The sequence below is a fragment of the Phoxinus phoxinus genome (assembly GCF_949152265.1).
Source record: "Phoxinus phoxinus genome assembly, chromosome: 8".
NCBI classification, from domain to species: domain Eukaryota; kingdom Metazoa; phylum Chordata; class Actinopteri; order Cypriniformes; family Leuciscidae; genus Phoxinus; species Phoxinus phoxinus.
Window position 1 is genome coordinate 11,238,288 of NC_136883.1, and position 12,575 is coordinate 11,250,862.

Below are 12,575 nucleotides of genomic sequence, written 5' to 3' on the forward strand. Positions count from 1 at the left end.
CTGGATGCCTAACCCCCTTTCGTCAAAAACCAAAGATGAGGGATTTGCATTCAAATCTATTGGATGACCCTCTACGGTGCCACGTGGCGAAGAGGGGTACCCTCAACGTCGGCTTATGGACGTGAGGGGGAAATGACCAAAGGGCAGTGTGCGACAAATAGGGGTGAGACCGTGTTGGTCCGATAGGCATAAATATATTTTTTCTCATACTAATTACACATGTACGTTTGTTTGTGTGGAAAGTATTCGGAAATGTCAACAGATGAGCGCATCAGCGCGCGGAGCAACAAGGCTCTTAACACAGGCGCGCATGCACGTGTTTCGTTGTCACGGCTACATAAACAAATTTCCGCACACAGGAAGACAGATGTTATGGTAATATTTTACATGTATTTTAATTACAAAAACGAACGTTTGCATCAAGTGAAAGCATCAGGCACATTGGCTACCTACATAATAAGCTGTTTTAAATGTAAATGTTAAATGCCGCGCTGATGTGGGCTCGGGTATCCATCCTCTATTTCAAACACACAGCGCGACTGAGAACATTCACTGAAGCATCGAGCAACAGTTCGACTGCAATGTGAAGTTTATGCAACAATACTAACTAATATAATTCAGAATTATTTCTTACCTTAAAATCTTTCTTGTCTTCAAATCGCGTTCTTCTTCTGATCCAATAATCTCACAGCGTGTCTTCCAAACTCGACGACAACAGAGGACTGATGAAGTTTGGGGCGTTTTGTTGTTGAGGTAATGGGCGCGTTCGCGCGTCTCCGACAGGCTGCAATCGGGAGCCCGACGCGAAGCGGAGGGATCTTGAGCAGCCTGAAGGGGTTGTATTCCCAATAACTACCGACTCGCTATACATTATCCCGCTTATTACATGGCTACCTATCAAATAAATCACTACTTTGAAACAAAATATTGATTTAAAAAGGAGTTTATTGATAGTTTACGATTGTATTGCTTCCGCTAAGCTTCCGCCAAAGAAAATAGTGCGCTCCGTCTACGGTTAGAATTCTGTGAGTCCATATAGCAACGCTCTGTTTTTCATGGCAACGGTCTGTTATACTCCGCAGCGGTCTGTTATCAAGAAATAACAGAGCGCATTCTACATTGGAATTCAACCAAGCCATGTAATAAAACAAAATTAAAAAGGATGGGACAAATGGCCAATGTAGATCAGAAGGCCGTTGAAAAAGAAAAGAAATAAAGTATTAAATCCCGAGATGTATCGAATCAAAAGGTACGTCGGTCCATCGGGCATTTGCCCGGAATGCCAGATTACCATTCCAGCCCTGCAGCTTATAACATTAGTGTTTTGACAACGACAACACAAGTGCATTTTAAGTTACCTCAAACTTGCGACTAGTTAACTTTTTAAAGAAGGCCCAATTGCTTCTCATATGAACATTATATTCAGAGAATATAAAATATTTGTATACCACTTTATATGTGTGTGATTGTGTAAGTGATTGTGTAAAGGTGTTTATGAGATACCAACCTTTTGCGAACTTGCTTCAACGTCGCGTCGAACACGTTCACATGGAGACGTTCTCTGGAGACTTGAGGAGGGGAGGGGTGTGTGACTGTGTGTGTGTGTGTGTGTGTGTGTGTGTGTGTGTCATACATGCCAACCCTCCCGATTTTTCCGGGAGACTCCCGAATTTCAAAGCCCCTCCCGAAAATCTCCCGGACCGACCTTTCTCCCGATTTCCACCCGGACAACAATATTGCTACACCATCCGTCACTGGGCGCCGTTTCAGACCGAACAATAATAAAAGTTACACCTTGAAGTCAAGCGCGGCAATCAGAACAGAAAAAGAAGCAGAAGAAGAAGGTGGAAAGGAAGAAAGAAGAGAGAGACATAATGGCGAATAAAAAGAAAAAATATGCCTGCAAATTCCTAACTGAATGGAAAAAAGAATTCACGTTCATCCATGACAGCTCGAAGGGGAAGGTATATGCTGCCTGCAAATTTTGTAGATCAGACTTCTCCATTGAACACGGTGGCCGAACGGATTTAATTACTCACATAGGGTCAGAAAAGCACAAGGCTGCGGCAATGCAGCACCGGTCACAGCCCAGTATTTTGGGCCACCTTTCTAAAGGTAGACCTGATGGTGTTATTTATGCCGAGACAAAGATGGCTATGCTGTTAGCTACAAGCAACATCCCGTTCACATTTGCGGATGTTTTCAACAAATCCGTGAAGAATATGTTCCCTGATTCAGATATTGCTCACCAGTACGCAAATGGAAGAACAAAGGCTACTCAAATAGTGAAAGGTGAGTGTATATAAAATAATACTGTTTTCTAAGAGTTAGGGTTGAGACTTGTCCCTTCATAATACAGATTTGTCCCGTATTTTAAGATTGAATTGTTAAAGATTATGAATTCTTTCAGAAGTAAGCAGCAAGTACAGCACAGTTAGTTGAAAAGGTGTGTTTTCATTACTGTGTACTTTTATAGGTGCCATTGCCCCGGAATTGGACAGGGAAGTGATCAAACTGTGCCAAGACCAACCCTTTGGTCTGATGTGTGATGAAAGCACAAGCAGAAACACAGATAAAGTATGCATTTTGTATTTACACTACTCTTGTAAGTAATTTGTGGCTGCTGTCAGTGAAAATTGCTCTCTAAATATATTCCTATTATTGTGTAAAGGAGTTTGTAATATTGGCCAGGGTTTGCGATCCGAAAACTCAGGAGGTGGTGACGAGGTTTCTGTACATGCCAGTGTGCAACATTGGCACAGCAGAGAACCTCTTTCAGTCACTGAACACAGTGCTAAGGTAAAATTAAAGTCACTAAGTCCATGTGAATACATTATAATATGTTTGGAGACAGACAACTAATAAGTAATGTTGTACTTTGTTTGTTCCTAGTGACAGAAAAATTGACTGGAAAAACGTTGTGGCATTTAATAGTGATAATGCCAGTGTCATGAAGGGGAAGCACAATTCTGTTGTCAGCCGAATTAAAGACATGCAGCCATCCCTAATTGACATGGGATGCATCTGTCATCTGGTCCAGCTGGCCACAGGATGTGGCATTAGGGCTCTACACCAGCCTATTGAAGAAATCCTCAGCAGCATATATGCTCACTTTGACATAAGGTACGCATATTGATATTCCGCCCGGCCGTTACACTTGCACATAAGTTAAAAGAGAGCCTCTGTGCCACAATTTGATATTTATTGGATGTCATTTTGGTTCCCTGGCTTTTCATTATTTAACTATTTCTTTCCTGTTGTTTTTATTTATTTATGTTTTTACCTTTCTCAACTTTAGTGCCAAACGTTGTGAAATCTTCAAAGAGTTTGTGGAGTTCACAGACTCAGAGACTCTGAAGATACTCCGATATTGTGCAACCAGGTGGCTCAGCTTGCTGACTTGCATAAAACGGGTGCTCAACCAGTGGGATGCACTGCAGGCATATTTTGCTAGTCATGAGGATGTGGAGAAGCCTGGCAAAGTGAAGATGCTGGCAGAGCATTTAACCAGCAAGAAGACAAAGTTCTTCTTCCTCTTCCTCTCCCAGGTTCTGAAACCACTGGCAGAGTTCAATGTTATGTTTCAGGTCAGCCAGCCTATGAAAAGATAAACTTAAATAATTATAATAAATAATGCTGATATCATCATTTTTCATAACTGATCATCCATCATGTGTTTCTAGGCTGAAGGAGTGATGATTCATAGGCTGCACCAGGAGATGACCAGCTTGGTGAGACGATTCATGGGAAGATTTCTCCCTGCCAGCCTTATTGCTGACGTCCCACTGAAGGACATCAAGTTCAAGGAGGCCAACCTACAGTTTCCAGACAAAGAACTCTTTCTTGGAGCAGCTGCACAAACCTTCTTGGAGGACAACATGGATGAACTTTCCTCTTCTGTGCCAATGATGATAAAGTAAACATTATGATTATTGTGTTATCCAAATCAGCTAACATCCTAAGAGCTAACAAACTGACATGCCTGTACTTTTTTATGTGATCACTGATCATGTGTCAGAGCAGTGAGAGACTTCTTTGTAGCTGTGACCACAAAGATGATGACTGCATTCCCCCTCGACAACATCATCCTCCAAAACCTGACCGTGTTGGACCCAGAGTCACGACATCAATTTTCTCCAAATTCAGGTGCATCCCCTTTTTTAAATGACGTGGTAGTTGTTTAATATTCAATCAGACGTTACAGATGATTATAACAGAGAAAACAATTATATCCCCAGCTCATTTGTGCTTAATTTGCGCATTTTCATTTGCAGTTATTGAGTTAGGGAGAAGTCTACCGCAGCTGCGGTTGGACCTGGATAGCCTTAGGGAAGAAGTAGTGGAGTACCAGGTGCTTGGCAGGGAAGCAAGAATCGACAGGTTTTGGGCCATGCTAGGGAGAGATGGAAGATTCCAGAATCTGGTGCATTTAATGAAGGCACTTTTGTGTGTGCCACACAGCAATGCATCATCAGAGAGGGTGTTCAGCATGGTTAGAAAGAGAGTGACAGAGAATAGGACAAAGATTGACAATTCAACCCTTAACTCACTCCTTTCCTGCAAATTGAATTTCACAGGTGTTGCTCATAGCTATGCTCCTTCAAGGGCTGTGCTACTGGCTGCGAAGCATTGCACCTTCAAATACAACCATAAGTAGAGTAGTGTTGTTGTTCTCGTACAAATACATACAAAATATATACATACAATACATATTTATATATAGTGTACTATAGTGTATAGTGTACTATAGTGTACTAAAAAATGGTCTATTTAATTTGTAAAATAAATGAAAAATGAATTACATATTTCTTTGCGTTTGTGTGTGTATATGACCCCAACCCCCCCCCCCCCCTCTATATTCTTTTTTCATATTTATTAAGTCTGTATGACCATATATGACAGAGTATTAAGTTTATTTAGCTGCTATGTAAAATAAATCGCGCAAATCACGTCGGCGTGATTGCCGACCCCAGAGGGTTAAGCGAGAAAAAGTGATACATGCAGGTACTGTGTGAAAAATAATCAATATGCCCAAATATGCCCAAAAACATGTTTGTACTATAACAGTTTGTTGTATCACAGTAAATGGAATGAACTATTAAGAACAAAACACAATTTAACAATTCCATCGTTTTGATTGCCTAGTTGGTGATGGGAATACAATAGCATGCGTGTTGAGACTGAGACACACAAACACACCACACTCCTTTCTCTCCATTCCAGATGCTACTTCTACGGCTGTAAAACAAAAACAAAATATTAATTAGCAAATGGATCTAGCTGAGGTGCTTTAAATAGCATTGAACATGTACAGTATCCCAAGAAATTAACTTGGAACATAAATGGCCTTTCACTGCATCGCACATTCAGCCATCCTTGCAAACAACCAGTGATGGGAATAACGGCATTACTTTTTCCAGTAACGAGTAATCTAATTGATTACTCTTCTCATCTTAATAACGCCGTTACCGTTACTGCCAAAAAATGCGGCGCGTTACTATAACTGATGAAGCTGTTTTTTTTTCATCAGACCAACTAGATCTCTGAGCGAGAGGCAAATACTTTGTTTTACTGTTCTTCCATGGTTAGTGGGCAGAGCACGAGACAAGCGCATAAATGCTGACGATTGGCTGAGGTAGAGTAAAATTTCATTGTAAGCCAATCAGAGGTAGAGTTGGGCGGGTGTTCGAAAGCACGCATAGTAGTGATGCGCATTCGGCTCTTTTGACTCAGATCACTGAAAAGAGCCGGCTCTTTTGGCTCACAAACGGCTCTTTAAATGACTTTGACTATAATATTTCTATTTTTATTACATAATTATTTAATTTCTATAGGCTAAATTTGTAAAAATAGAGTCGGCTCTTCAGATATGCGAGCCAGCTCCCGACGTTCACCTAAAAGAGCCGGCTCATTCGCGAATCGCGAACGACCCATCAAAAGCTCATTCGCGAACGAGTCGATCCATCATCACTAACGCTCATTCGCGAATGACCCATCATCACTACGTTCATGAATTGCGAACGACCCATCATAACGCATAGTCGGACAGGACAGGACACACAAGGAACAACACAAGCCAGTCAGTCAACGAGAGACAGGTATGGCGACGAGCCCAAATAATCCAAGTAGTTCCCCACAGCAACATTTTTTTTTAGATGCGTGTACAATGTTTCATGTTTCTGTTAATAATGTATTGTATTAAGTGTCCATTTCATTATAATATTCAGATTTATCATAAATAATTGAACATGCACATGTATTTTAAGTTCCGTTAAAGAGGGGTAGAGGTGGGGTCACATTTTAACATTTAAAATTTAATTTGACTTGAAAGTAATGCAATAGTTACTTTCTTAAGTAACTAGTTACTTTTAAAATTTGTAACTGAGTAACTAATTTAGTTACTTTTTGGAAGAAGTAACTGTAACTAATTACTTTTTCAAAGTAACTTGCCCAACACTGCAAACAACCAACTGACCAAATGAGAAATGAAGCAAGCAAGGGTGTAAGGACAGCCTGCATGATAGAAGGAAAATCTGCGATGTGCGAAAACATTGATATATTGAGATGACAATATGACTTGCCATAAATAAACAAACACTAAGGTTTGCATATTAGCTCTGTGGTTTTTAAATTCAGAATAGGACTAGAATTTCATATTTTAATTATAACTTGCTAGAGCAGCAACAATAAACTTTACAATCAGCAAAGTCACTATACAAACTCAATATCTGATATCACAATACTGGGCAACATTTGCAAAAGAATGAAGAACTCGGGCATCGGTCCTTCCTCCTCCTCTCTCTCTCTGCTGTTATTTCCTGCCTGCAGGTAACATTAACTGGTAGAGAGGAGCGGTCGGTTTGTCTCCGCCAGCAGCGTAGTTTACAGAGTTGTGCCAAATGTACAAGATTTCAACAGAATAAGACAGTGTGAGTAACAAAGGAGTTTGTGTAATGACCTTTAAATCTTCCAAGGATTCTGGAAGTCACTCAGGTCCGACAGGAATCGAAGCAGTTTTGGTGGGGTTTTGGCTTTAGACCCACATTCTGGATTGATACCCAGCAGGCTCCTGTGGCAACACAAAACATTTATCATGTCACTTCGGCATGGCATTGCAAAACTAAGTATACTATAAAATGGACAAAGAATCGCTTACCATGACTGTCTGAAGCAGCTTGCCGACTACCTTATTCTCCCTGACAGTATGTGCAAAGCAAAGGATCCACAAATCAAAAAGAAATGTGGTGCAGAAAGACATCATTGAATGGGTAGGTCCTTTTTATTTTTTACTGACCCATCTCTGAGTTTCATAAATGACTTTTAGCTAAGCTTGATACATCTATGCTTTCTTGCGTGCAATTTAACCCTTTGACACGTACGATCACACCGGTGTGATCAGTCTTGGCTGGTTCGTACGCTGCTTACCCTGGAGCGTACGATCACACCGGTGTGATTAGAACGTTCAGTGAATCACGTGATCAACTGCTAAATTCAAAATTTCAAACTTTTGCTTTTACTGCTTTCCCGCTTTGACTGGCACTGAACCACAGACGGACGTGCACAGTTCTCATCATTATCACAACTGTTCAGTGTATTTTAATGTTTATTTTAGGTTTCATTCACTTTAAATTACATTACACAATAACAAATACATAGTTTATTATTGCGCACTAATATTTATAACAGCAAAATAACCTTTTACACATGATGTAATATTAATATTTATTCGAGTCAAATATACCTTGTAGATAAAATGGCCGTTTCACACTGCAAGCGTCAGCGCGTCGTGAGCAGCGCGTATTTTTTGCGTGCATGTTAATCAATGAGTGGATTCACACCAGGAGCAGGAGCAGTGCATGAGCGTCAAGAGGAGCGTCGCGTGAGATGCAGTGAAGCGGGGGTTACGGTCATATATTTCGGGAGACATGGATGATCTTGCATGTTGTAAATCCAGCAGGCTCCGAGTCCAACTCTCCATCAGTGTTGTAAACAAATAATGGCGGCGCCCATAGCCCGTGATAACTTACCGATCAACTAACATGATATTTTTCTCTCTCTAAGTATTAAAATCACATTACGAGTTCCCTTACATATATTTAACGATGTTAATAACTACAAGTTTGTAAATATTTTATATAAAAAAATAAAAAAGATTTTAACTGTCATGCATTGCGAGTCTTTTTTTCCCGCTGATGATGTAGAGCTGACGTCACTGTTACCTCACACTCGCCTTTGTTCTCATTTAAAGACACAACTTTAATCAAGCTCACCAACTTCAGAGAAAATGACAGAAAATGTATATAAAAGAAGACAACTGACAAGTGAGGAAATTAAGGACATTTTTTTTTACTTCTGATGAGGAGATTTTTGACAGCGAGGCAGAGAGTGACAGTGATGAAGATCTTCCACCAAACCTTGAAGCTCTTGACAACATTGTAGATGAAGAGACGACACCAGTCCCAAATGAGGCAGAAGAGGTAAACTCATTGTTATGGCAGGCAACCAACCTTTTTAATCCTCCTGGCCCAAGCAATTTTGACAACCAGCTCTGTGGTGTGCAAAATCCACCAGAATCACCCAGTGAGGTCAATTGTTTTAAAATGTTCCTCACAGAAGATGTCATGGGAGAAATTGTGGAGGAAACAAACCGCTATGCCTCTGACTTGCAAGAAAGGGAAATTAAAGGAAAGCTGGTTAAATGGGTTCCAACAAATATCCCTGAAATGTACACATTTTTAGTGTCAGTTCTCTTAATGGGGTGATAAAAAAACCATCACTTCGTGATTACTGGAGCACAGACCCCATGCTCTTGACCCCATTTTTTGGGTCTTTGTTCTCACAGGATCGCTTCCTTCTGCTCCTCCGCTGTCTTCACTTCGCAAACAATGCGACAGCAGTTTCCAACGACCCGCTGAAAAAAATCAGAAATATATTCACTGCTCTCACATCCTCCTTTCATCGCATTTTTGTGCCATACAGGGATCTGTGTGTGGATGAGTCTCTGATGAAGTGGAAAGGCAGGCTGGCATTTCGTCAGTTCATTCCATCTAAACGGCACAGATTTGGGGAAAAGTTTTTTGTTTTGTGAGATGTGCTAACTGGTTATGTGGAGGACATGATCATTTACACTGGATCTACCACTGACATCCAACATTACCCAGGACTTGGGATTTCTGGGTCCGTTGTGATGACACTTCTAGCACCTTACCTAAGAAAATGTCATGTTCTTTATGTGGACAACTGTTACAGTAGTCCCACACTTTTCCAGCACCTCTTGTCACTTGGCACTGGAGCTTGTGGGACTGTGCGCGCAAACAGGAAAGGGATGCCAAAGTTCACCTGTAAGATGAAAAAAGGTGAGGTGGAATTCGAAGAGAATGGGTCACAGTTGGCAGTAAAATGGCATGACAAGAGGGATGTTCATGTCCTTACCACAGTCCACCCAACTGGTATGGCAGCCACAGGGAAGCTTGATCACATCACTGTGCAACCAAGGATGAAGCCAGTCTGTGTGCTGGAGTATAACAAAAAGATGGGGGCAGTTGACAAAGCTGATATGATGATCGGTTTTCATGAATGCACCAGAAGGTCTACCAAGTGGTACAAGAAAATATTTTTTCATGTACTTGACACTGTTTTACTCAACAGCCACATCGTCTACAGGCAAATTACTGGTGAGAAATGGATACAAATCATCTAATAATAAATATAAAGATAAAAAGTGATTATTAATTAATTATTTAATTAATTATTATTTTTAATTAATGTAATCTAAAGTGTTAAAGGGTTAGTTCACCCAAAAATGAAAATAATGTCATTAATGACTCACCCTCATGTCGTTCCAAGCCCGTAAGACCGCTGTTCATCTTCGGAACACAGTTTAAGATATTTTAGATTTAGACCGAGAGCTTTCTGTCCCTCCATTGAAAATGTATGCACGGTATACTGTCCATGTCCAGAAAGGTAATAAAGACATCATCAAAGTAGTCCATGTGACATCAGTGGGTTAGTTAGAAATTTTTGAAGCATCGAAAATACATTTTTGTCCAAAAATAACAAAAACTACGACTTTATTCAGCATTGTATTCTCTTCCGGGTCTGTTGTCAATCTGCGTTCACGACTCCGCAGTGACGCTGCTGATGTAAGACGCTGCTGACGTGTTATCTCGTCCGTGAAGTATTCGGGTTCAAATAAATATGGATGGGCAAAAAAATGCAAGTCTTCCTCTCTGTCGAAATCCTTAGACATGTTTGCGAAGATTGCTTTGTTTACATCGTGCGTCTCCCTCAGACTGTAAACGAAGCTCGGGCGCACCAGATAACACGTCAGCAGCGTCTTACTTCAGCAGCGTCACTGTGGAGTCCTGAACGCAGATTGACAACAGACCCGGAAGAGAATACAATGCTGAATAAAGTCGTAGTTTTTGTTATTTTTGGACAAAAATTTATTTTCGATGCTTCAAAAATTTCTAACTAACCCACTGATGTCACATGGACTACTTTGTTGATGTCTTTATTACCTTTCTGGACATGGACAGTATACCGTGCAGAACGGACAGAAAGCTCTTGGACTAAATCTAAAATATCTTAAACTGTGTTCCGAAGATGAACGGAGGTCTTACGGGCTTGGAACGACATGAGGGTGAGTCATTAATGACATTATTTTCATTTTTGGGTGAACTAACCCTTTAACAAATTCACAATAATAAACAGATCACGCTGTCACATACTATTCTATTCTCCTCACTCCCTATATGATGTGCTCTACTATGAGTAGGAAAGGAAATCATCTCCCTACAATTCAGGACGAACCTGATGAGAGGGCTGCTGGAGGAGTACAGCACATTGCGTGGTCCAACCAAAGGCGGGCGTCCTGCCTTGGACACTCCTCTGCGCCTTACAGCCAGGCATTTCCCATCTGAAGTCCCTCAGACCACTTCCCAGGGCAGCAAGACCAGGCGGCACTGCAAGGTCTGCCTCTCCAGCACACGCAAGGGCAAGCAGAGGCGCCTCACCAAGCACATGTGTGTGCCATGCAACACTCCCTTGTGTGCTGTCCCATGTTTTGAGGAGTACCACACACTGAAGCATTATTAAGCCTGTAAAAAGTCAGAGTATATTAATTAATTTATGATGATACTATTTTAATTATTATTTATTGTAATTATATTATTAAGTATAAAGGTATGTATAATAGTTTGTCTTGTAAACAAAAACATTTATCACAAGTTAGAGTATATTTATAGATTTTTTGTTTGTTTGTTTATGATGATACTATTTTGATTGTTATTCATTTTAACTATATTTGTTATCTGTTTTGTAATTATATTAGTAAGTATAAATGTATTGTATTAAACGAAAACATTTAACTTACATTAAAATAGATTAAATAAAACATACATGAAATGTGTACATTTTGTGATTTCTTTTTAACAAATGTCATACGTTTGAATTCTATGAATAATGCTAAACTTATACATGTCTCTCACTAGCAAAGCAGAGAAAATCTACATGGTATGACTTCTTTAAAGGGTTAGTTCACTTTAAAAGGAAAATTCTTTCATCATTTACTCACCCTCAAGTTGTTTCAAACCTGTATGAATTTCTTTCTTCTGCTGAACACAAAAGAAGATATTTTGAAGAATGTCAGTAACCAAACAGTCAACTGGTCCCATTGACTTACATAGTATATATTTTTTCCTACTACGGAAGTCAATGGCTCCAGTTAACTCTTTGGTTACTGACATTCTTCAAAATATCTTCCTTTGTGTTCAGCAGAAGAAAGGAATTCATACAAGTTTGAAACAACTTGAGGGTGAGTAAATGATGAAAGAATTTTCATTTTAAAGTGAACTATCCCTTTAAATTATATTTCTAACAAACATTTGAGCAAGCTAATAAGTGAGGTGTGACCATATATATATATATATATATATATATATATATATATAAAATTGTATATGGTCACACAGCTTGCTCAAATGTTTTGTATATAGGAAAATATAATTTAACAATGTCATAGAATGTAGCTTTTCTCTGCTTTGCTATTGAGAGATATAAAACTCAGTAACAATATTAACTAAAACAAACAAGAAAATCGATGTAAAGGATTTAACGTCAAATATGTGCTTTGGTATATTCATATAACTGAACCCCGACTTTACCTCCTGAATGCACGGATTACTGAACATTTATTTTGCAATGCACAAAACAGCGCGTTGGCAGACAAACAACCCGTAATGACGTGAACGACCACATTATTGAGCACTGTCCGTTTTACGTTCTTTATTCATATTTATTGCATGCTTGTAAATAATTATAGATGCTTCAGAATACAATTTAACACTAAAATATAGCCTAACGTTACTCACCGATTGTCACGCGGCTGTTGTGAGGGAGATGCAAAGTACCATGTGCCAGCGAAATTCAAAGCAGTGGGGGGGAACACATAAACATAACCATATCAACCATAGTCGGTACACGCTAACTAATTATTTTAGAGGTTTTGAATAAAAAATAAAGCGAAACAGTCAAACTACTCACCTGCAGACGGTTATCCATTGTGTGCGCCATTG

At 39.7% G+C, this 12,575-nt stretch overlaps 1 protein-coding gene across 1 annotated transcript; it reads left to right on the forward strand.

The window, feature by feature from the left end:
- Nucleotides 1-2,473: 2,473 nt before the first annotated feature.
- On the forward strand, nucleotides 2,474-11,097 carry LOC307003091 (uncharacterized protein; the record flags this gene model as incomplete). The annotated part of the gene is made up of 9 exons (XM_079621204.1): nucleotides 2,474-2,577; nucleotides 2,672-2,799; nucleotides 2,893-3,123; nucleotides 3,299-3,587; nucleotides 3,684-3,916; nucleotides 4,019-4,146; nucleotides 4,275-4,380; nucleotides 9,250-9,674; nucleotides 10,778-11,097. Exons 1-9 carry the CDS (start codon nucleotides 2,542-2,544, stop codon nucleotides 11,095-11,097), a joined length of 1,896 nt encoding a protein of 631 aa, XP_079477330.1. The 5' UTR covers nucleotides 2,474-2,541.
- Nucleotides 11,098-12,575: the final 1,478 nt, after the last annotated feature.